At 47.6% G+C, this 26285-nt stretch overlaps 1 protein-coding gene across 5 annotated transcripts in view; it reads left to right on the top strand.

Annotated features, from left to right (window-relative positions):
* LOC100644170 (nephrin) overlaps positions 1-26277 on the top strand; it is a 253734-nt gene extending 227457 nt beyond the window's left edge. For all 5 annotated transcript variants that reach the window (XM_048405776.1, XM_048405777.1, XM_048405779.1 and 2 more), the window contains 5 exons: positions 2212-2371; positions 6515-6814; positions 11034-11354; positions 21572-21802; positions 22679-26277. In XM_048405776.1, the coding sequence (XP_048261733.1) occupies positions 2212-2371; positions 6515-6814; positions 11034-11354; positions 21572-21802; positions 22679-23025 (1359 nt within the window). In that variant the 3' untranslated portion in view covers positions 23026-26277. The remainder of the gene's footprint in view (positions 1-2211; positions 2372-6514; positions 6815-11033; positions 11355-21571; positions 21803-22678) is intronic.
* The last annotated feature ends 8 nt before the right edge of the window (positions 26278-26285 follow it).

Here is a 26285-nt window from a genome sequence, read left to right as displayed (position 1 = left end):
AAGGGGGACGACGAAAAAAGAAAGAGGAACAAGCTCGAAGCGGAGCGGAAAAGGGGAATGGAAAAAAGACTCGCGGGAGGAGAAGAAATCTTGATCTGTTCTGACAGTCTGCGCCACCTTCTCCGAGATTCAAATGGCCTCGTTTCGAATCGATTTCGAATTATCTTCGGCGAACGGATTCCTGCGGAGGAGTGGGGACAAAAGAAAGAGAGTCTATCGGTGTAATGGAGAAAACGAGCTGCAGACAGAGAAACAGATATAAGGAATAAAAGGGGTGCGACAGAGAGAAAGAAAGATAGAGATAGGAAAAGCGGAGAGAAGAAGGGACAAAACGAAGATGGAAAAAACGAAGACAGGTACAACAGGGAATTTAAACGAGGAAGAGGACGACTGGCGAGAGACAAAGACAAGTTCGAAGGACGTCTCTCGTCCGATTAAACAGGCGCGGATGCATTTGGCACGGTCTTCGGCTAGTAAGCCGTGTCCCGGTTTTACCTACTTGTTGGCTCTAACCCTTGCCTCTTTCGGTAGAGCGTTTCTCTGCGAACGAGATCCATGATTCGCGATCGTCCTTTGCCCGTCGGCTAATTGAAACGCGATCCACCGAAACAAACCGAAAGAGCCGGAAGAAACTTTTGGGCGTGTCGCGTTCTCCGCTTGTCGACTCGGTGTTTAAACGGAAATACCCGGCGAAACGTTCGGGAAAGGAATAGGATCGACATACGACGGCCGAATCGAGTTCACTGCAACTTGCAGACAACTCCGCAATAACAGAGCGTTGCGTTTGCTTGGTTCTTCGTTTTGTCGCACGGAGCGAACAGCAACGAAATAAGATAGAACGAAACTCTGTCCCAAACTGGCCTAATTAAACCTGGCATCGTGTTGGTTTGAAAAGACGCGCTCGCTTCGCTATAAAGCGTGGATAATAAGTACTTACACGCGTAAAAGCGTACGTGGGTATACGGACGATAGCCTGTTCTCGTTGCATAGCCGTAGTAGACGTAGTTCGTACGTAGCGTTCGTTCTCGGCCTCGTCGTCAAGGCGTCGAGGCCTTTTTTCCACCGGGTTGCTCACCGCTGTCATGTTAATTTTCCCGGAGAAGGAAAGAATTCTTGAATCAAATGCATTCGTTTCGTCTCCTCGTTAGACGGGACAAAAGAGGAACGGTACAAAAGATAACGAAACTAGCGACTCTTTTCATCCGGTTTGATTAAACAACTAAGTGCACCGTTGTATCGTCCTTAGCTATGCTCGACGGTTGATAAGCCGTCAGCCTGGACTTCCGTTTCTCCCGTCGGTTTCCTTGTCAATCCCCACAAAGGAATACAAAGTCAAAGGATTTCAGGTGATAAAGAATACCGCGTTATTATTCGTCGGCGATATCGAGCGATACCGTAGCTTCGCAGGAAACGCGAGACGTTAACTAACAAGAGAAGCAACGCTCGCCCGAGCTCGCTTTTTCTTCTCCCATCCCGATTCCTCTTCTTGCCTTTTCACCGCTGTGTCGCGCCACGTCGAAACGGATAAATTTGTAACAAAGACGGCGGCCAGCGTAACATCTCCGATCGTAAAAGTTATCGAACCACGTTCTTTCCTCCAGTCTCTTTCGCCGAATAACGTGCTCGCAATAATAAAGGATTTATCCCTTCTATATGCCGCCGCGACGTTTCTTCCTCGATAACCGAACTTTATAACGAGAAAAAATAGCGGCCGTCGTCCCTCGCCGATGGAGAACCACGATATACGTTAACTTTGTCCTTGACGATCGTAATTACTTCTAAAAATGCACACGTTTCGCGTTGAGTAGAAAAAGGTGCTGATAGATGATAACACAACCGACAATGGAATCGCGAGGAAGACGCCAGCGTGGAACGGTTCGGTGCATGTTTATCTCTAATTTATCGCGAAGGCAGACCGTAACGAGAAACGAAATCGCGATTCGAAATCTACTGTTAGCCCGAGCACGAACGAGAAAGAAATGGATCAAAGTCGAGCTGCCAAGCCGATGCAGATACCTTCCTTTCACGAGTGTTTCATCTTGGTAAAAAGAGTACAAAAGAAATAGAAACAATAGGTAGATCTTTTTCTTTCGTTCTTAAAATAAACGAGCGTCGCAACGTCGCGTAATTCCTATCGATTCTAGTTTAAGACGCGTTTAATAACCGACCGACAGAGGCCGGTGTATTTAAAACGAAAATTCTTGTTTGCAGAACCAAATACTGGCGCATAATACGTCAGCCAGGATAATCTGGTCGAATCAGAGCCTGGTACTTCAGAGCGTGACTAGGAGTAGCGCCGGCAAGTACGTGTGCGCCGCAACGAATGACCTGAACGAAACTCGGAGCGAGCCTCTTCATTTTCGCGTCAAGTGTGAGTATCTCCGCGGCTCGTCACGAGAACCACTTCAACGATCCGCCTCCGAGCGTACTTTATTTTAATCGAGCGGACTTAATCGAGGATTTTCCTCGGTACTCGGTAACGAAGCCGGCATTCAACGACGAGCAACGAACGCCGTTCTCGCGCATACGGTTCACCTGTACTACTTTCGTCTATTTATTCCGAAACAGCCAACCCGAATTCCTCTTCCTCTTATTCCAGCTGAATATTTCAGTCGTACTTAGTTTTAGCTACATTTTTGATATCCAATTCCCGTTTTACACCGAGCAAACCGCCAACCCACGATGCGACCTCGAGAAGCAACGCGCTCTTACCTCGGCACCGCGATGTACAAATTGAATATGTCGGTTTTAAAAAACGATAGACTAAAGAGATAGATCTTTCTCGCAGACGCTCGTTTCGATAAACCGAACATTTAACGCCACGGTATCGGACCGGCGATCGTTCTGTGCTTGTCCACGTATCGATACCGTTTGCCCAACATACCCAACATATCGACATCGATGTTGATCCGATGGTCGTCGTCGTCACGTCGGCTGCGCCGTTAACCGGGCGACGACAATCCCGACCGCTGCTGGATCGTGACTGTTTGGTTTCGCGATACTAGGAGAAATGAGCTCGTGGCTCGAAGTGATTTTGACCGTTTTGCACGCGAAAACACATTTACCCGATACTTTTACCCACTTAAATCGTAGTTAGAATAGGCGAACGTTAACGCGATATCGTAAAAACATAGTGGGCCGATCGACGCTCGGCCGCATATTCTACACGGAGAATGGGAACGGTTTCCGACATCGAATATAGATGCACCGTGAAAACAAGCCCGGAACACGATGCCCGATATTTAACTGCGGCTCCTGACGGGCTCGTAAAGGACAAGGAAACGAGCCAGTATAAGCAGCAATCTCGCGGGAGTTTGCGAATCGAAGTCAACCTCGTATCTGAATTTAGTTTCCCGGTTATTACATCATCGCCCCGATCCTGGGAATGACATTTGCTTTAGGCTATTCACGTCCGCCTCGAAGCCGCGTGGTTTCCTTCGGTCGGGATTTAAGCCAACTTCGATCGAAATGTCGACGCGTTGATCGGTCTTACGGAACGCCATACGCCGATGATACTTTAACCAAAAGCGTTCGCCTGCGTAAATTTAGATTATCTGCTTATATACGAGCACGTTTCCAACGGAAAGAGTTAGATTTACGACGAGCGTTGGATTAATTCCGCGAAAAGAGAAATTACGACTTCGTGCCCGTACGATTACACGCAAATCATCCGATAAAGCTGCTCCTTTCATCAGAGAAAACTAGGAATAAACGCGAGGGAAAACGGAGCGAACAGGTTCAAAGGGCCATTCGATGAATGAGCATATTTTTTGAAAGCCGTTTCAAAGTACTACATGTCACAACGTTGCCCGCAATTAAGCAGAGTCTGGGGAAAAAAGGCGGAGCGCGCTAGCTGTATAAAATCAAAGAGCGCCGGTTCTTAAATCGTCGCATCCGAACGTAGCAACGTTTTACCGATATTCGTGCTACTCGAATAACGCGTATCGCGACATCGCGTTCGATAATTCTTCTCATTAAATTTCGAGTTACGGACTCGGATTTCTGTCCGCGGCGTTAATTACCGAGGGAAACCAGTGTCAACCGGTTTTCCTCGTCAAATTTTCTGTTCGCGGTGTTCGCTCGGTTTCGATAAGAAAGAACGAAAGCGCGACGCCTTTTCCTCCGCATCAACGATTTCCGTCAATATGCATTTTAACCAATACTTCCCGATATTCTTTTATATTTATTTCAGTCAGCCGTCCGGGCCGACACATTTGCAATTTAATTCGTTCGTTGCAGCAATATCGTTTCACCGAGTCTTTTGTCATTTATTCGTTGAATCGTTAAACACCTGAATAGAAAATATCGAAAAGAAATGGCCAGCGATTGCGAATGGAAAAAGTAATGACAGAAAATATTTATTCGCGCTCGTACTAAGAAACGAATGGAAACGAATTAAACGCGTAAAGTGCGAGGCTCGTACATCAGTCGCATCGAAATGACCGGCAATAAGTCATACAGATAGCAGCTATGCGCGGCACGATATCAGTCGCGTGTGATTTTCACGTCGGTAACTTTGCGGTTCGACTCTGTCCACGAGCTTTCGTTCTCGTGTTTCGAACCTGTTCCCTCGATTCCCTCGTAAATAACATGGTCTAAAGATGCAAAGCAGCTTTTATTCCTAAGCGTTGTAAATTCTATTTTATTCTTGGAAACTTCATTCCTGTAAACCATTTTTCCTGGTCACCTGTTAGTTATTTCTCTTCTCTTTTTATAACGTGGCTTGTCACTCCAACCGCCTTGCTACTACACTTTTAGGATGTTCGAGCTTTCTTTTTTATTTCTGAAATTCTTCTTCTCGTGTCTCGCTTCTGTATTTCTTATTCCTACAACTTTCCTTTTTTCGCTGCCCGTCCTGTTCTCGTTTTATCGCCTGGATCTCTTTTTGTTGACACCTTTGCGTTATTTTTTATCGCTACAATTTCTCATTCCAAGGAAGCTTGAGCTTTCCCGTTGCTAAAATTCCTTCTACAATCCCTCCTCCGTAACAGGATTGCTCCTCCAAATGTGGAAATTTTTCCATGTCCCAATTTCATCACGACAGAGCACAGCCGAAGGGAAGCCCGACAAGTGATACATTATCATTTCCCATCATTTGGATGAACACGCTATCCACGGTAGTAGATAATTGGAGCCGGAAAGTGGTTCTTCAAAAGCGTCCAGCCAGTTGGTTGACGCAAATGATTTTGGAAAGCACTAGTTAATTACAAGGGTGGACGCTACCCTGCGCCAAATAATCAGTCAACAGGAAAGTTTTGATAGCATATATCGCGGCGCGCGTAAAAATCAAAGGCGAAAAAAAATGAATTAGAACCTTCGCACGTACGCGCTAGGTATTGATTACTCTTTGACGAGAAAGATGAATATCCATAGTAATAATAATAATAATAATAGTAATAATAATTGTTCGATCATTATAACGTTAGAGCAACGATAAGTATATGTTTGAATGATTCGTGCGAGCAAATCGACAGAACATCGAATAGTTCAAAATCAGAATTAACGTTTCGTAAAGTACAGCTTAGTTTAGGTTGGAATTTATTTTATACTAACGCAAAGGATATAGAAGGTTGCACGTGACTGTGAGTGTCGATGCATCAATTGGGACCGTAGCTTGATACTATAAGTTAGGACCTCGCTATATCGTGAAAATTGCCATCTGGAAGATTGCCTCGACTCATAAACGGACTTACGTTCAAAAGTAGCGGAAGTATTCTTTGCTTTCTGAGCACGATCCTGCCGCTTTGTGTTCATGACTGTCTCATCCATCTCTCCAAAACCGTATTTTACTCCTGCTCTTCAATTTCAAAGATCGAACCCGTGAACGATCGGACTTCCAGCTATGAGAAATAGCCATTCGTCCGATAATCTTGTTTGGGAATAACAATCATTGGAAATTTTGTTGGTTTTGCCATTGTCTATAGCAATTGCGCGATATTTGTTGCCAAGTGGCCTTAAAAAGTCATAATCCTTTTTCTTCTTTCAAACGACAAGATACGTGCCCGAAGCGGCAGAAGAGACGGATGCAGGTGGAGATAGGAGAGTCAGATAAATTGGAAGAAATGTATATCACGGGAAAGGTAGCTCGGCAAAGGTGGCAGTAGTCGTAGGTGGGAAATCTTTTTACATCAGTCGCGAAACGATTCCATCCGAGCGAAAGCTGCCTCGTGACAAAGCTCTGCGAGGCATGCTTGGAAAATTTTCCAGCAGAAAGGTTAAATAAACGGTTCTCAGTTTTCAGTAAGTAGCAGCACGCGTAACAGGTCGTGCAACGCGTTTGATTATTCCAAGCCAGCGTTCCATCGATGCTAGCTAAATGTCGCCGTTTCGAGGATGCTCCAATTTTTTTTTACATTTCAACTTTTCCGACGTAACGTTCGATCGAGTGGAACGCGTCGCGCGGTTGTGGCGTTCGATTCTCGTGTGACTGGAATTGAAAAAGCAGGCAGCGGAAACGGCGATAGATGGTGGTGATTGGGAAAAGGGGGAGATTCACGGTCGAAATATTTTTCAGTCGCGCCGGTTTGCAAGGAGGACCGGATCGTGGTGGTCGGAGCATCGAGGGGCGAATCGTTGAACATCGCGTGCAAAGTGGAGGCCGATCCGCCAGCGCACAATTTCCGATGGAAATTCAACAACAGCGGAGAGACGTTGGAAGTAGCACCGGGCAGATTCTCGATGGAGAAGTCAAGCGGCGTGAGCGTGCTCAGGTACACGCCGACCACAGAGCTGGATTACGGTACTCTGTCGTGCTGGGCGGACAATTTCGTTGGTACACAAGCGAGACCGTGTCTCTTCCAGCTGATAGCCGCCGGTAAGTATTTACCGGATCTCAGTAAATGTTACATCAGCCGAGTAGCAGCGACCTCGCGCTCGATCTCGAGTCTTCGAGTGGTCAGGAAATCGAGTTAAAATCCTTTCTACCGTCAGAAACCAGCCTGTTTACGCTGCTAAACTACAACCTTCCGTGTTACGTTTCGTCCACCCCTAAAATCGTGTAAATAAGACACTTTGTAGACGACCGGTCGTGCTACTCGCAACAAACTGCCTGGAAAATATCTCGAGAGCTTCGCTCTATTCGTCTTTCCAAGTAGACGCGTAGTTTGGCGACGGAACGAAGAGGAGAAAATATTCCGCGTGGAGAAATCTCGAGGCAACGCGATCAACCGAAATCTCTCGCAAACCGCACAAAAATCCCAGTGTTTAGAATCGGCGTAACGACGTGGTATTTCATTTGCATACGATCGGAGGGAAGAAAGGCGGTGATTTGAAATTGTGCTCGCGTGCAAAGAGCAACGTTGCAATCTGCGGCGCTTTTTCCAAATTTCAAGTACGTTGTGAATCGAATCGATGGTAAAACGCGAAATAAATAGTGGAAAGCTTGGGCCGCTGCAACTCCGGCTCGAAAGTCCGACCTGCGTAAATTATTCAAAGAGCGCCGCATTCTTGCCACCCTCGGGACCGTACCAAACCACCAAGACTATTAACGCCTCAATTATTTACCCTTTCGAAACCAAGATTGTTCCATTTCTAAAGATCCTTCCAATTAGTTGGAAAGCGATCGTTAATCAAGCTGCCGGTATCACCGTTAACCGACCACTTATCCCACTCTTTATCGATTCCTACTTGCTTTTTTACGCAACCGACCATTATTTATCCCCGCTAGCTACCACATTATATCACGTTACGATTGCATTTTTTCGCAAGAACACTCGCGTAAAAAGCTATCGGCAGAATCAATTAATCGGTCCGTTCTCGAATACTTGAAACGCTCGTTCATTAACACTAACGCGTCAGTATAATCGATCGATTAGCGGAGAAATTATACGCGACGCGCCGACGAATTTCCCCACGATAAACATGTTGATAAACATCATCTGGTAATAATACATCTGCGTGTATATACTTCTGCCGTATATTCGGTGCGATGGGAATTTGATTGATTGAAAATAAATTAATTGAATTAATGCTCGGCGATTAATAGGTGCAAAACAATCAACAAGCATAACCGATCCGTGCGTCCGAAACGAATTTTTTGCAAGCCATTCGAGCCGTTGCTCGAGCTGCGACCAATTTTCCAAGGGACCTTCTTTTCCGAGGGAGGCGCAGGCAGAAACGAGAGGTCAAAATCCTGACAGATATTCGGGAATTATCGCCGCGCGTACAATGCGATGCTACCAATCATCGCGCGGTAAACCGACATTAATCCGCGAGCGGATTTTCACCGCGCGGCCTCGGCTCGATGTCTTTTTTTCCGCGTGTGATCGAGAATGACGTTGACACGACGACCTGCCGAAAACGTATTGACATTGACGAATACACACGTGCGGCCAAATCGGCGTCCTTTCTTCTTTGTACGACCCTCGCAACGCGCATTTTCATCCCTTTTAACCTCTACCTACGTACTTTTCTCCTCTGCCCTTTTTTTTCCTTTATTCGACAGAGGAATTACCCAGCAAAAAGTTCGGTCGCAGCTAAGAGAATGAAAGAAGCGGCGGCGCGTTGCAAACTGATGCTCTTTGGACGATTTATCGCTTATTCGTTCGCAGATTTTCGAAGATCTTGGGCGTGTTATTCGAGGGGAACCGTTGAAGATGCCTTGAACAAAACGAACTTCGTTAGAACGCATCTCGGCTGAAATAATTTTTTACGATGTATTACGATACTTGACGTTGGAAGAAATATCGCGAAGCAATGTGCACTCGATGGTTGATGAAGCGACGTAAAGTTTCGAGTGAAATCGAGGCTAGTCGGTCGGTCGTCGATTCTGCTAGACACAGTGGCTGTTGTCGTAACCTTTGGCTGCTCCGATTCATTCGCAGCGACCCGGAAACCGGCCCTCGACGAAACGAAATTATTTTCAAATCTGTCGGTATTGATATCGGATATTGCGTGGTGGTTGGAAAGATGTTCGATGTTGCGACACGAGCAGAGCTCGTGGACTGCAGCAGCAGGCTAACACGGATCAAAGAAAGTTAAGCTGGTTATTCGCCTGGTTTTCGTGCATTGATCGCCGCTGCACCGTAAAAAAAACTGTTTTCCAGCGAATTTCCGCTGGACGCGGCGAAATTTCAAAAACGAAAGAAAGAAATCGCTGACGCGAGAACGTCATTACCTCGGGCCGATGTTGATTAAATAACAGACTCTGACTCGACGCAGCAAGGCGAGGCGGCTGCAACCAGGCTCGAATGGTAGAAAAAAAAAATAAAAAGAAAGATTCATCGGCCGTTTCGCGTTTCCATTTTTCAGATAGCCATTCGAGTAAGTTAAAACGAAGGGAGTGGGTGCATCGGGAATAGAATTTTCAATCGCGGTTGAGATAAAAAGCGACGCGGTGCGGGATGGCATGGCGTTTCACCGCCTCGCCGCGAAACCGCGCGGCATGTATTATGAACCGGATGAAAATAAATTGAACAACGGCCGTGGAACGACAGGCGGGGATGAAGCCTTGGTAAAATTCGATATATCTTAGAAAGGAACCGAAACGGTTGGTTGAAAAGAACGCGAGGTATGGCACGCGGCGGTTTCGCGATTAACGCGAATGAAATGTACGAGAGAGGTTGGCGTTTGCGAGCGAAAAGCGAAGAGCGGCTTGTAAATAGGTTGAAGCGGGGAAAAACAAAGAGTACGGAGGGTAATAGGATGCAAAGCGAAATAAAGTCGAGCCGAAGGATTCGCTTTCCGTCCGTTTACTCGCGTCGACGGAAAAGACGAACAATATTTATTTTCTCCTTGCCTCTCGGACTCGTGATAGCTTCGCTGTCTGTTTAAGAAGAAGGAAATTTTATTTGGAACGAACGAGAACCGTGGGGACAGAGAAGCCCAAGCACGGGAAAAAAGATGAAAGACGGAAGAGGAGGAGGAGAGGGAAATGGCCGGGCGAGGCGAAGGGCTAGAGCGAAAAACAGGCGAATCACGGGTGCAACTGCGCTTTCAGTGGCGGCAGAGAAAAAGAATTTTCGTAGGATGCAACAAACTGCATCAACGCCGGGAGACGGGACGAGGTGAGATGGAACGAACGAAAAGAAGAAAAAGCGCGGGACATCTCTGTGACCATTACTATCCCGGTACACTAAATCCTTGCCACTCGTAGACGCGCAAACATTTTTCACCCGGGGTCGGGTGAGCTTGATTTCCAGAGAGCCGACGGTCTCGCACGCTTTCAGCCAACCTGTAGAGCGACCTTCGAGCGCGTACAAAGTATCCAGAAAATATTACCGGACAAAGGGCGACAAACGAGCCTGCGACAGAGACAACAAAAGAGGAAGAAGGTGGATCGCGCGGCGGAAATTTCCTTCCAACGAACAAGCGCGTCTCGCCATACGAGAGACGCGCGACGCGCGACCAGCGACGATGCACTGGAATCCGGCACCAAAGAACATGGAAGTGGCGCGTGTATCAGAGAGGAAATAATCTTCGCCGTTCGTTTGATTCGTTGGTTGGACTGTGGATGGGAAAGGCAGGATAATAACCGTTTGCACGTAAGAGGGAGGACGCGACTCTTGATCCGAGTATTCGGTGTGCGCGCCGGTTTTCGCTTGCAGTAAGGAAGCTCGCAGAGCTTGCTGAAAGCGTACGGATTCGCACAAAGTAGCCGTGGAATATTGCGAGTTAAAAGGCCGAGCGACCAGCTGCGGACCTCGTCCGTTTACAATCGTAACGTTCTAAAGAGCCAGCCAAGACTGAAATCCTTTACGAAGCAATTTCACGCGTCGGCTCGTTTTAATATTCGAAGCTTGCAGAAGAACGTCAACTTTCGCTCTACGAAATAACCAACTGGCGCGCGTCTCTAGAGCTGTGGGAGCGAAAGTCAACGCTATCGCGAGAATCGATTCTACCCCGGAGAATCGAACTGCGTGGAAAAGTGGCCGTCTGTTTGAATAATCGCAGAAAGAGAAAAGGGCGGGTGGTACAGTTAGGAAGAGCGAATCAAAATGGCAAAACGTGCGACGTTAGCTCGTAAAATTTTAACAACGTGGTCGCAGCCGAGCAGCGTCGTGACGGATTTAACCGCGGTGACGTTCTCGTTTCAGGAAAACCATTTCCGGTCCGTAACTGCACGCTCGCGAACCAGACTTACACCAGCGTCGAGGTGAAATGCGTGGCCGGATACGATGGCGGACTTCCGCAAAAATTCATCCTGGAGGTGTACCATGGCGACGTGGATTTCCTATCGAGCAGCCAGCCTCTCTACAACGTCTCCAACGTAGACGAGCCGAATTTCTCTCTGGCCGGTCTGGAGGCGTCCGTCGAGGCAGGCGTTCATGTCGCGGTCTACGCCGTAAACGCTAAAGGTCGCAGTCAACCGGTCATTCTCAGCGAGGTCACCTATCGCGACGCCGAGAAACGTACCGGTAAGTTGTATCTCTCTTCTATTTGCATTTACGCCTTTAAATCGTTCGTGATACCGATCCTAAATGAATATACAAATATATATATATATATATATATATATATATATAACTGACCATCAACAAACAAAGAAACGTGCGCAACGTTCATGAAAAGGTAGTAGTAGATGCTTTGCGAAGAAATCGACCAGAGCTTAAAGTCAACTCGTAGAAAAGAAAGGGATAAGCAAAGTGACAGAATGAGAAATGGACTGTCATGCGTAAGCTTAATCGAACAGAAAGCGCGTTCAAAGAGAAACGAGCCGCGTTAGGTTGACCCTGATCAATATAGTGACCGGCACCGATGTCAAGGAGATTAACAAAGCGTTCAGGGATTCAGCAGGCAAGGTCGCTGCCGCCTGGTTTCTGCGGGTTCCGCGCCGCCTTTGAAACGGATGGTAGTTGTTCCCGAGTGGGTGGTGTCAACGACGAGGTTAGTAAGCAAGACGAATCGCCACCCCCGAGACAACACACCGAGACGAATGCACCACACCCATTATCCGGTCTCTATGTACATTGTGCTACTTAGCCGGTGCCGACTTTAATCCAAGAAACGGGCCTACGTCTTCATCGATAACTCGAAACATCGAGAGCTTTCCAACTTTCGCTCCGCGATTAATTCTTTTATTCGCTTATTTCTTTGTTTACTTCTTCCAAGTTTTTTCGTTACGTTTTCTGCTAGAAAAAATATTTACCTCAGTCTGAAGCGTATGTCGAGAAAGAGTTTTTTCTTTTTTTTTTGTTTGTTTTCGAACGACATCGCGCTGTCGTCGTTATGAAAAAGCTAGATACGTAACTCGTAAATAACAGTGTATGGCGACGCGTTTATTCATTTTCACCACGCGCTCAAACTCGTCTATTGGATAGATGATGGAAAAACGTTAAAAATGGTTAGCAAAGTGAAAAAAAAGAAAAAATATGCGGAACGGGGGGGGGCGGCAAAGTCGATGTAGAGGAAGGAGAATGACGCAAAAATGTAAAAGATTTGTCGTGGATAGCGCGCAGTGAGTCACTGGGTGACATCGTGTGTATACGCGCGATCGTAAATATCAGCATGGCGTGGAGTTTACAACGAGGTAAAACGGAGGGCACCAAATCAATTGTCAGTAAAGTGATTTACGGTCGCGGCAGCGTCTATCAATTTGCAAGCGGGAGATGCGAGCGAGCATGGAACGCGCTCTCTCTTCTCCTGTGCCCGTGCGCGACCACCCGACTGCCACGACTTCTCGTACATCAACTTCTCGACATTCAAGAACAAACGACCATTACTTACGTCCTCTCTCTCCCTCTCTCCCCCCTCTCTCTCCGTCTCTCTGACTGCATTTGATTATCTTTCGATTAGACGGAAGAAAGAGAAAGAGAAAGAGAAAGAGAGAGAGAGAGAGAGAGAAGGAGCAGAGACGAGACAGGCTCTCGGCTACTTAGCATTAAAACTACTCCTCTCAGAACTCGATCGGTAAAACGACCGACAGCCCGACAAGCCAACTCCAAAGTCGATTAGCGCGTAATTAAGACATTAGTCAGAAACTTGCGGCATTTAAATAGCTCGACGACCTTTCTTCTCCGATTTGGACGTTACGTTCCTATTCGAATCGATTTCATATTTCACGGGTGCGTCGCTAACGCATCGGGACAGAAATTTAATCGGATCGGTCTCGAAACTCTCGACTCGATCGGCATTCGTGTTCTTTTTCCTCCAACATTGGTTAACTGTTTTCCCCAGTGCGTTGGAAGAATTTTTTTCCCCATTCGCATTTACGCAGAGCAACGAGCATCGAATTAAGGAAAGCAATTACAGATAATGGTCCCAACGGCACCCACCGACGGAACCGTACAGAAGTCAGAGAGAAAAAAAGAAACAGAAGATAAGACTGGAAAGGGTGGAAAAGAGAGGAAAAGACGGAGAAAGGGAGAAACAGGAAGGGGAGAGAGAGAAAACAGAAGGAGAAGAGGCTATCCGGAAGAGATACGAACGTACAGGATGGTCATTAAGCGGCTGCACCTTCTCTCCTTTCGTCTTGCTCGCGTGTCCCCCTCTTTACGTTCTCGGTTCGCTCATCTTTTTGGACATTAAACCGTTTCGCGTGCGGTAATTTTCCCGGGGTCATTTTTGCCGCTCTTCTTGCTCCGTCGTTAACTTCACTTAGCTCTGTTTACCCCCGTCGTCGTTTCTCTCTTCATCCCTCTTTCGTCCTGCCCGTTTCCCTCGTCGCTTACTTCCGATCTTCCGTCTTCCGGCCCGCCTCTCGTCAGACGTCAGCCGAAAGCTCGCTCGCTTCGCCGGTTTTTTCACCCACCGAGCCCGCTTTTTTCCGTCCTACCACGCCTCCTTGTCAACTTATTTTTATCCTTCGCCTAAAGAACGCCGCTCTTTCACCCCGCAGAGTCGAGCTGTATTAACGGAGATCATTGCCTCTTTCTTCGATCGTTGTCCCTCCCGAACCTCCGACGGCGGCGAATCGAGCGAAAAAAAATCGCATCGCGAAACTCGCGATTAACGTGTCTCAGTTGGAAGATTGGAAAACTGGAGGTTGCGCGAACGAAGAGTAGCTTTCACGTGCAAAGAGCCATAAACGTTTCTGCGTCGGTTATTTCCAACGAATATCTCGTTAATCCGCGAGTTAATATTTAAATCGACAGAGTGGTAAGAATTTTCTTTCGAGATGCAAACGTAATATTTTGCGAGACAGGAGACCCACGCTCCTTATAAAGCCCTGTTTCGCATTTTTATTGATATAACCGATCTCGCGGAATCAAAGATACCTGGTAAGGTGGAAACTCAAACAGATCGCGTTTCTCGCGAGTAAACACCTACGAAATTGAATGGAATTCGTTCTTCGAAATTCTATATACCGTGTTTCTTCGATGGTGGTAAGCGGTAGACGAGCCGGCAATTGGTCGCGAAGCACGACGAGGAAATTGAATTTCGCGATTCCGGACGCAGGGTGACGACGGGGAAGAGAGCGATGCGAACCAGAGAAATCGACGTAATTTGTGGCACGCGGATGTTAAACAAGTGCATCGCGTGTCTCGATGAACGATGCAGCGAGATCACAGTTCCTTCCCAACTGTCTAATTCGCGCGTACTGCTTAAGGCGTATTGCTTCGTGCGTTTACGCGTGTCGTTAACGCGATCGGACCCTCGTAAAACGGATCTCGATGTAACTCACTGCGCGTAAACGCCGATACCACGCTTGACGTCCTCGCACGTAACGTCAATTAAAGGATGGTCGAATCGACGCGCGTTTCCGTTGCATCCGCAACGCGCATCGTAGCTATCGATCATCTCAGAGATCGGTCGATCTAGAATAGGCAGATGCAGAATCACGCGCGGCTTTTCATACGCGAGGATCGATCGGCGAATCGTAGAGAGGAAAATTTTGATCCACGAAAAGACACGTTGGGCTACTAATTCAATTCCAGCCATAATTGCAAGATCTGGAGCGGTAAAAAGTTTTTGCTCGTCCAGAGGAGGCTCGATTGGCTGTAAATTCGTGAAACGGAAAGCATCGTAGATCGTGAAAGCCCGGCGGACGATGCAACGCGTGCTGATTGGCGAGGGTACGTGTCTGAACCACAAATCCAGCCTCGTCCTAGGTTTTGTCGGGTTTCGCTGGGCTGTGTCTTAAAATCCAACTCCGAGAATCTATCGATCCATCGTTAAAAACTATTCGCGAGGATCGCGTCGGCGATATAAATTTCTTCAACGTTATTGTCGCGCTCATTCGTTTTCGTTCGTGTTTGCCATCGTTTTGATCGAGGTAACGCAGACTATAGCGACGGCATTATGAATTTTCTTTGCGGCGCGGAAACCGCTTTAAACGGGAAATCGTCGTTCGTGGAAGAAGAAAGACCGCTTTAAATTCTATTAAAGCAGCGAAGTAAAGTCCTGTCGGAAGGAAAACGATTATTATCGCCGTACGAGTCACATCGTTAAGTCCTTAAGAAATATTCTCTGCGGCGTAATATATTCCAAGCGGAGTTTATATCAAGCTGGCGCGCGCACGAGTTATCCAACAATTTCGCCGGTGGCCAGAAAATGGTAGCCGTGGAAATTCCTCAAACGGTTTTGGCTAGCGCCACGGTCCCCGCTATTCGTAACAGGTAATGTTGCCGGAAGTATCATAACGACCCATTCTCGAGTTTAAGCTCGTCTCTAAATACTATCCGGAATTAAGCGGAAACGACTATTCGTGATTATACGACCGACGACCATTGCCTGCTTTTCAACCGAAATCTTTACACCGCTGCCGCGTAATACCGCGACACATGATAACGTTCTCTCGGGCTAAGACTGGCCTTTGTTCGGTCATCGTAGTCGTCGTCGTCAGCAGTCGAGAGCGTACCTTACTACCGTCGAAAGTTCTGCTCTCTCTCTCTCCCTAATACGAGACCGTGTAGACCGATCAAAGCCACGGAAATGTCCAACTACGGTGGTTTATGCTACACACCGTTAAACTATACGTGTCGAAAAGCTGCGAGAGACGTCCCGCAGTTTGAAACTGGGATAGAATTATCAACGCGTTTGATGAAAGTGGCCCGAGAATCGAAAGCCCGTGAAATTTGCCCATCATCGATCACAAAACGACGAAATACATAATTCGTGGCGGAGGAAGCGATAGCATTATAGGGGAGGAAACAGCGGTGACGTTGACGCGTACCACCGACGTCGCCTATCTGCACCACTCACCGAATCCTCCTTAATTTCGAGAAACCGTCGCCGCTGTTCGCCTACTTCGAAAGAGAAATTACAGGCAAATCGAACTCCGCGTATTCGCGCCGCTAGATTCCTCGCGAAATCTCGTCTCGTCGAACGGTACCGCGGCTAAGGCTGAAAGGCGTCAGCTGCACCGAATTCTGAATCAGATTATCGCGAGCCATGAAATTTCCTCCTTCTACGCGCGTGTAAGTACAGTCCGCCAACACGCTAAACCTTTTGCGTTTTCACGACGAAGTTATTCCGACGCGACGCGTTTCGATCACCGATCTGCGTCCGATAAGCGTCTACAGAAATCGAGAAAACGCTATCGAGAAGCTGAACGTGCTAGATCGGACTAGATCGGCCTGCACCGAACAAAGTAATTCGGCGAGTCGATGCAACTTTGGAATATACCGCGTTGTCAAGAACAAGTGAAAACGTAATTCGGATATCTGGTAACGGTGGAGTAACGCAGAGACAAGGTAACGTTGCAAGCTTCTATTCGTAGGAATAATTTTAGCGAAACCGATGGCCCGCGGGTATTCGAATTAAAGCGAAATCGGAGGATGAGAGGGGGTGGCAATGACCAGGAACAGGAGAGGAAGAGTGGAACGGTAACATCGGATTAGAGAAAGGGTTCCATCGACACTAGTGGCATTCCTACTGGATCGTACGATAATTGAGATTAGGGTACTTGGCTTTAAGCCTTTCGAGCCTCCGAAGATCGGCCAATCCCCTCGATAAGCGTTTATTATGAACGAGAATCTCAAGATCGGCGACTACATTGCCCTTGGCTTCGTCCTTTTGCTACTCCTCCCGCCTTCCTCTCTCTCACTCTCTCACTCTCTCTCTCTCTCTCTCGCCGGCCCCTATCCGTTCTTCTCTTCGGTTTCTCTCTGTGGGGCAATCCTCTTCAGGTTGCGAGATTGCGCCGGTAATTGCTCCTCGATTTCACCTACGTACACATGGCTTTCTATTGTTGCACATGAGCATACGATTTCTGGTGTGTACATATGCGAAGGGAAAGGGCGGCGACGCGCGGATGGAAGGGATGGTAAAGAGGCAGAGAGGAGGGTGAAGAGAGTAGGACATAGAGGGAGTAATCAGTGACGAACTCTCGAGACTGTTCCGGCTGAACGCAATTAAGAGGATACCAAACCACCATCGACGTGGCTACTTGACCGTAGCCGTATTAGCATCCAGGAGAATCGCGTACCTCGCAAAAGGGATTAACCTACGAGGAGATTCGCAGGCAGCTACGAACATCGACTTGAGATTTATTCCGTTTCAATCGGAGAATCTATACGCTAAACACGGCTAAGGAAGTAAGAAAACGGGAGAAACAGGCAGAAGACCGACCGGGTGGCAAGGATATTTCCACGGTTGAAACGAATCGTGTCTTGAACGAGAAAATCCAAAGTAATATCGTGGATGGTATACGTGCTTGGAAATCCTTTTAATGTGTTCGCGCGGCGAATGGAATAATTTTCAGAACGGACGGTGGTCGCGTTTCCGTGGTAATCCGGGTCGAAAGCGATCGGTCACGGAGCCGAAAGAGATTCGCGTGCGCGTTTCATTAATTGAAAACGGCTGAACTGGGACACGTAAGTCGCCTTAGTCGGAGAACCGACAGCACAACATCGATTCGGGGTTAGCTTTACGTTGAAATTAATCCAAGTGAGCCAAAGTTAGATCTGGGTCTGGCTAAGCCGGGCTTTTTGGTGACTTAGTCGGCCGTATGACATCGAAGCTCCGTCTTACTTGTAGCCCGATATCCAGTCGACGCATGACTGAAACTTCTCCAATGACTTTCTCCTTTCGTATCATTCTGGCTTTTCTGTCGTTCGTGTAATTGTAACGTTCGTTGAAACGTCGCACGAGTCTTCTACGTTTCTCGTAAGAAGAAAAGAAGAAAAAAGACGAAGGAAAAGAAAAAGGGCTACTTTTTGGCGAATTGCTGGGAACGTCGCGTGTTCGCCGGACGGATTATAAAAGAAGAACGCGGAATTTCGAGGAAATCGAATCTTTATCGAAGCGCGATTTTGCGACCTCGCCGTGGCAGAAGGAATTTTTTCCCGATTTTAGCTGAAGTACGTAGCAGTGAAAATCTTGGCGAACCCGCGTTAAGACCGATTAGCGATCTAAACTTCGATGAACTCCGAGTTCGAGAGCCCGTTGGGATATGCGATTCCCCCTGTTGGCTCTCTTCGAGAATCCCGTTAGACCATTCTCGAGGATCGACGGTATAAGGACCGGTTTATCTTTAGTACCCCGGCACCAGACGTTTCTTCGCGTGGAACTCGATTAAACTTCCATTGCAACTTTTACGAGACATTGTCGAGGCTTAGGGGGTTATACGATCGCAAACTGTGCCCATTTCCCGGACAAGAAAGAACCTGCAATCTGCTAAAAACTAGTAATTGATTAAAAAATTGTAGCCGCGGCGTTAACGCGGATGGAAAGAACGCGAAAGGGAAGGGAAGGAAAGGGTCGGCAAAGAAACGGAGGGCCAGGCAAGGGAAGAGAAAAGCTGGCAAACTATCCGCGTGATTTAGGCGAATACCGCGTCCTGAAACGTGCCGCGAGAAATATATTTCCTCGTTGTTCCAAGGGAACGGAGCTTCCGCCGTACAACTTTAACGAGAATCCGTCGACGCTTTCGAAGAATATACGATCGCGAGCGACCGTGACAGCCGTCTAAAGTAAGTCACCGTAATTGATCCGAGAAATTATCGTAACGATGCAATTACCGGCATCTGCCGAGAGGGAAGTTGCAACGCGCCACGCCGTTTGAAATATCGTCGAGTTTTCGGAAAGAACTGTATGTCAATTTCGCGCGAAACCAGACAGCACGGGGGATCCGTCTTTAATGGTTGCCGAAATAAACAGCCCGTTCGAAAGGACTCGCGTAATTCTACGATTTATCGAGAGAATCGATCTCTTACCACGCAACTTCCTACTCCGTGTAGAGTCTAGAACCGTCTTAGATCGTGCGATTCGATGGCTTTACGAGAGCTTTTACGTCCACGCCAAGCACTTTTCTGTCGCTCAACCGCGCGCGCTCATATATTCCTCGAACGTCCTTCGAGACTCGCAAGATCGTCGTATACGGTCTATTCGCGGATCTACGCGCGGGATTCAAAGCGAAGATAGCGCACAATGGCATTGCCAATAAAACGCAGCAACCTTTACGAGTGCGACGCGATAAGTGCAATAACCGTGTTTCGTTCTCTGCTGTTACGCGCAACCTGTTTCACGTCGATTTCCACCGCGTGTTTCCAGATTTTGCGAATAGTCGGCGAGGACCCACGTGTCGATCCACCGAATAAACGGAAAGGCGAACGTCGAACGTTAGAACGTCGCGCGTACCGAGCGTAGTCTTCCTCGAGTCAGGTGCTAGAGAAACGCGAATACCTAGGGTGGCTGATTAAACCTTGGGTTTTACGAGCATTACGCGTCCTGCCAAAGTATATTCCCGTGCATAGATACACGCACACATCCACACACACACTCGCGCGATGCAATCTATTTACACGCATAAATGTACCCGTATTATGCATAACGTGTATATCGTGCGATTTTCATTCCCGCGCGCTGCCTCGCGCGCAATTTCCACCCAGTCTTTTCCCCATACGACGAAAGCCTTCCAAGCTTTTCTCAACCTTCGCGGAGAAAGTTTCACTCCGGAGACAGAAGCTACGATCGTCGCCGAAATATTCGGAATCCACGGCAGCGAGGATATTTGCCGATCTGGGTGCCTGGTTATCCGACAATCTGGCGTGGAACTTTAGCCAAAGCGGCGCGTTTCCAAGGTCGATAGCAACGACGATAGTGGTGGTGTGGTGGATAGCGGTGACAAAGGTATCGGTACAATGCAAACGCACACATAGGTACGTAGATACTGTTTGCGAGTTAAGAATTAAAAACGTTCGTCACGGGAGGCTAACGAGCGTGCCAGCGCTCTGTCCCACTTACCGTACAGTGGAACACAGCTGGCCAAGCCGCGCTCGAAGAATACAGTTTTGTTAATTATCCGAGGAAAACAGCAGGCCAGTTCCCACGCTCGGCCACTATCGACTAAAACGTCACGTGCGAGAAACCGACGAACTCGAACGCGAACCAAGAATTAGCCTGCAAGATTTCTCGTTCTCTTTCATTCTGGCGAATGAACCTACTCTGCCGCGATATGGTCTCCAATTTCAATCTCGAATATCGATGTTGCTCGTTGTCTCGTTCTCCGGCTATTCCAAGAGAAACGTGACTTACGTAACAACGGTTTACATCGTCGTAAGATGAGGCCAAGCTTGGTTGACTAACACCGGTAGCAGGCTGCTTCTCGAAAAGAATCTTTTTCTCTAATTTTCAGCGAACAAACATTTGAATCGAGTCGGCAGCCGGTTAAGTTTCAGGAAAAGCCGTTTGCACAGCCTGTTTTCTCGGACTTGTTTGTACGGTTTAGCGCGGTGAGTACGAGGAGAAAAAATGGAGGATAGTAAGTAGCCAGAAAGATCTGTAAAACGGTCTTTGCCTCGGTGTTGTTACGTAGAACACAGTCTAATTCGCGTTTTGCTTCGTCCGCTGTTTTCGCGATAGATTTCGATTCCGATCGAACCGCAGAAAAGATACAGAATTTTGTGCACAATCATTTTTGACGAATATCTTCAACCAGAAGGAATCCGTAAGGATAGCGAGGAAAAAAGAAAAGGACAAAGTCCCTCTCGATGGGACACTCCGTTTAATTAGGTAATCACACGGATCTTGCTAGCCGACGAATGGTTTTAAGTAAAGCGTCTTTCTAATTGAAGTTTCTCAGCGACAACAGTTTCCCGATAACTCGTCCAATTAAGAAAACCGTAACGAACGAAACTCGTAAAATATTCCTCGGTCGCTTGCTGTAACAGCTTTTCGATCTGCGGGTATAGCTTTTTCGTCGCCCATCGCCATGAAGTTAATTCGCAGATTTTCTAACGGGTCTCCGTTAGAAAGCGAAGCAAAAGAAACGCAGCGACGATTAGAGGAAAATTCGTGTATCCGATTGCCACGAAGGAAATTAACGGATCGCGTCAGATTACAACAGTATCGCTGGACAACGCTTGATCGTCCTTCGAAAAGCTTGTCTACCGTTTCATAATGATTATTGTCGCGCAGTTTCCAGCGTCCTGCGGTTACCTGTTTATTAATGTATGGATATATTACGATTCATTCGCTGCGATTCGAGCAACGATCGCGCTATTATTACAAGGTCTATGCGTCGTTTAATTATAGCCACGATAATATTAAATAAATTACCGTTGTTCATTTGTCAATCCCCAGTTTCCTCGTAAATTTCATCGAGCCCCGAGTGAAACGGCGGCAACGCGGAATTTGTTAATTACGTAGGTCGTTTAAACGCACGCTGGCACCTACCGCGTTTCCCGTCTAAGCCCCGCTACACTTGACGCATCGTTCCGCTAACTACCTTCGATTTACGCCTCTGTTCAAGGACAAGACGCTGGGATCGTGCTGTCGCCGCTGATCGGTGTGGTGGTCGGAGCTTTGGTCACGCTGGTCCTCATCATTCTTGTGGTGGTAGTGCGCGTACGCCGCGAACGAGTGTCGAAACCTCGACACGAAAAACCGGCGGAACTCAGCGAACTACCGCCGCAACAGTATCCTCTGCAAAATCCTCAGCAAACCGTGGAAACCGACCCCGACGTCATCCCAAATAAATTCGGTGAGTTTCTGAAGATTTGGAAACACGGGGCTTCGAATGCGGTTTCGTCGCTGGCAAAGCGGGTGCGCTACCGATCGATGGCCGTGCCACGCCGCGCCGCGCCGCTCTGCATTTTCAAATAATGGCCAGGAAACGTTCTCGCAACGCGCAGTTAATCTAATTGCGTGGGTTACGAGCATCGCCGCGATTTGTAATAGCAGCGTGTATAGATTTTATTAAATTACCGCGGCTTACACGGTTGCCGAGCGCCACGGCTCCGGCGGTATTTCATCCCCAACAAAAGAGATCGGACCAAAAACGCCAAATATTTTCCAAAAACATTTTCCATTTGCTCGGCAGGTCCGCGATTGCGATCGATTCGCGCGATCGGCCGCGCAGTTCATATCGCTTTCTAGAATTCGCTTAACGCGGTGGTACGTGCTCGCGGGACAAACATCTCCGACTAATTTCCGTCTACGTTCCCCCTACATCGACTTGGAATTGGTTACGAGACACGAATTTAAATACAAAAACTTGCTTAAAATATCGCCGCTGGGCAAACCCTGGTTCGGCGAATCCAGCCATTAGCAGGCATTAACTCGATAACGGGAGACTATCAAAAATGTAAGCGTTTAACGCGACTAGAATTTTAGTAAGAAATGAAATGCAACGGTTTGATGACGTAAAATAGATTTCTCGCTTTCACCGAGCCAAGAACGTTGGTCATTCCGTAAGATGATACGTACACGAGGTTTGCGTAGGAAACGTCAAGTTACAATCGGATAGGGCAAAGGTGAAAAGAGAAGACGAGGAGAACCGCGTGGCTAATTGTCACGGGGACGCCTCATATCGTTTCGAACGAATTCCAAAAAAATTATCTTCGGTTCGATGTTGCAGAGGGAAACCTGGTGGAAGTTAGCCCACCGAGTTATCCAGGTGGATATCCCCCGGGACATTGGGTCACACCCGGACCTACACCAAGCATAGACGAACTCTGCCACAAATTCAGCGGAAGACCGACGGAGCTGAGGTTACCATCGAGAAGCACGATACCGAGTTTACAGAGCATGCCCATGACGGGAGTGATGATGGGCGGTGGACAGGGCGGCGTGACACTCGGTGGCAGCCAAGGTGTCGTCGTCGTCGGAGCCGGGCAAGGCGTTGTCGTCGCTGGCGAATGCTTGGACGGCGAGGCGATCAAGAGACGACTGATGGCCAACAGGCTTCCGGAGAGCTGCGTCTAGACCTCGTTGTTCGTCGCCTTTTGCGCCCGTGTATCGCGTTCATCGACACGAACAGAGGTCCCTTGCCGAAAATTTCGGCTCGTTCGTAGCGCTGCACGGCTGGACATTGACCATTAAGACGTTCGATGATCGATAACGTACGCAGCGAACGAACGCTCTAGCGACTCGTCTTGCGAAACGATTAGACATCGTACGAAGCGGCATAAAGACAATCCGCCGTGTCGTTGCGAGCAACGGAACAACAGCCGCTAAGCTAACGGAGATCGTCGACTGGATAAGCGATGGATAGAAAGGCGAATGTGCGACGCGAGCTTAGATTTGTCGGGAAAACTTTCCAATCGCGAGAAGGTATCCGCCAAAATTGTTTTGTAAACGTTTTCTCGATAGTCGGGCAAAATTTGTTCTTTTCTCTTTTTTCCTCTCGGGAAGAAACGGACGAAGGAAGGAACGGAACTGAAAGAAAAGAAGAAGAAGAATCGAACTGGAAAAGAGTTAGGTGAAAACTTGCGCTCCTGAGTTTTCCACCTGGGCTACATGTTCCCAAGTAGTCTTCTTCTGTCTTCGAACGTCGGCGCAACTTTCCCCTATCCCTGTTTCCGTCGCCAGACTCCGAGTCCAACCATCTTCGACGTTGTCTTTTCGCATATTTCTTTCTCGCTACGTGACTTCGCCTCCCGGACACGCCGTACGACCGGACCACCGTTCGCCGAAGTGGCAGTCTCGAGTAACGTATCGAGGAAACGCAACTTTCTATCCAAGAACCACGTTCCACTTTGTATCCGGCTGCCAGCCCAAGGTATTAAACGCGCTTCGAAGCGATTGCACTGGGAGCCGGCGGCGTTGGCAATCGACGCCGAAGAATCGAAATGGGGGTAAATAAACCCACGTCTCAGCCTACCAATCGAATTCTCCAGACATCGAGGCATTAGGCCGAGAAACGCGAGAAAAGATAAAAGGTTCTCGTACAACCCCTCTTCCGGTTGCTCGGAATGAAGATGGATGGAGGAACTGGGCGAGAATATACGATGGAAATCAGGGGAGAGGGAAGAGGAAAGGAAGACGCGGGGGAATGGAAAGATAACGCGATGTTACTTCGCCGAGTTGCAAGAAGGAAGAGGCGTGATGCGCGGTATCGAGGCTGATCAATCAGTTTCAACGACGGAAAACATATTCGGGGCGGAAGCAGTTTGTACGAAACACCATTTTATACGTTGCAACGTCGTCGGCGTCTCCTTTCGATTATTTAGCCCGTGGTCGTCCTTCTCTTTCTTTCGTTTCTTTTTTTTCTCTCGCATTCTCACGAAATCTCGTACGAGCGCAACGCGATTTTAACATTCGCTGGAATTAGGGACGACGTTTGATTCAACGAAAATCGCTTTCTCTTCCGAGCGGAGAGGATAAAATGCGTTAAGCAAGAATCGACAATAAGTGATGCGATCGAGAATAGAAACTCGAGGTGTTTGTAACTGTATCGCGACGAATCCGATCGAAATTGAGGAGAACAGTCGGAGACGAGATAGTTGATAGGCCTGTGCGAGCTGGCAAACGAGACGGTTTACGGCGAGGAAGCGCGGTTTTTTTAGAAAAACGAAGAACGTTTTGTTCGATCGTACTCGATCGTAGCTGTGATACGAAGTTTCCAAATTTTGATCCATCGTCGACGTGGACGTTCCTTTTCGCGTTTAGCCTAATTTCCGACGTGAGTGGAACACTCTTGTAAATATACACGCACGTGTAGGCGCAACGATCGGAGAATGAAAATTTACCGCGTGCATTATTCGACCGAGAAGTCGCAGCCGTCCGACTGTTCTCCTAATTTCATTCGATTCGCTTAACGAACGAGAGAAGAATAACGGAGTAGCGGAGAGACTCGAGGAGTCTTTATACTCGGGTGAAAAATTGAATTTGTAAGGTCAGAAAAACCGGGCTTCCACGTGACACTTTGCGACGAAGTCATGAAGCTTGACGGCGAAACTAGGAGTAAAAAGTGACAAAGTATATTCCTAAGAGAATGAAGTAACGCCAACTTCGTCCAAGACTCTCGCTCGAGGTATGCGGTTTCTACTTTGAACGTGTAACGAGGAGAAGAAAACGAGCGAAAAAGAAATAAACGTTAAGTTATCGTATTGCGTGAGGCATCGCGAATCGATTACGCGATCCAAATGATTAGTAACGTCGAACCAAATGTCGAGTGTTCTTTTTTTTCGATGTATTAAATGAGAAAAAAGGGATAATGAAAGAACCCAAAAAAAAAGGTAACTAAAAGTCGTTGCTCGTTAGTTAATGTCGTATCGTTGTACATAAGTATGTATCGTTGAAGAATTTGCCCTACGTGGGAACCGTGCTCGAGGACGATCGCACAAACGTCGTCGGTAATTTCGATCTTCGAGGGTGCGAGTTTAATGGAAGGTGTAATCCGACTGACGATGAGTAGGAAACGCTGGTGTGCCAGGAAATCGAAGCGATTCGCAACGACGCGACCTGTATCGTCGTTCGATGGGACTCGTCGATTTCTGTTCGAGTGACAGGTTGACAGGTCGTTATTTCCCAAAACGCTCGACGAACAACGATCTTTGTTAATTAGAGTAAACGCTATCCTCGCCGCAAACATAGAATTAGCCGCGCTTCGGGAATCGGATCAAACATCTTTTTCTATCGAACCCTCGAAAAATCATCGTTACGGTCGATCGTCGTCGCACTGCCAATGAAATTGCTACGTTCCCGCGTGGAAACCAGCGACCTGATCGACGCGATCACACTTTTTTTCTTTCACGTCCACGAACATTTAACCTAAACGTATCCGGCTGTCGATCTGGCGAGAATCAATTTTCGGTATGACGCACGCACAAGCCGAGAATCTACATCGATTCCTGTACGCTCAAACGTTTCGTTCCTCCTCGAGGGAAAGATGAAGAATATAATTCAGGTTTCTCCTCTTCTTTTTGGCCTTTTGGTTCTTCTTTTCTATATGGCTCCTCTTTTTCCGGCAAACGTTCTGACAACATCGATAGGAAAATTCTTGGCACGCGAGGAAACGATGCGCCGCTGACCTGGTGCAAGCGATTCGATCGAACACGAAAACGAATAGACTAACGAATGTACATAATCAGCATGATGCGAGGTCCGTGTAAATCGATTATATTTTAAGTTCACTGTATAGGTGATTTCATATCAGAACTGCATATCGTCTACTAACTCGTATGTATATATTACATAAAGTTTCGATCTGAATAAACTGTTTAACTGTCCGAACTGAATCG

Source organism: Bombus terrestris, chromosome 5, assembly GCF_910591885.1.
Source record: "Bombus terrestris chromosome 5, iyBomTerr1.2, whole genome shotgun sequence".
In the NCBI taxonomy this organism is placed as follows: Eukaryota; Metazoa; Arthropoda; class Insecta; order Hymenoptera; family Apidae; genus Bombus; species Bombus terrestris.
This window is presented reverse-complemented; position numbering and strand designations above follow the sequence as displayed.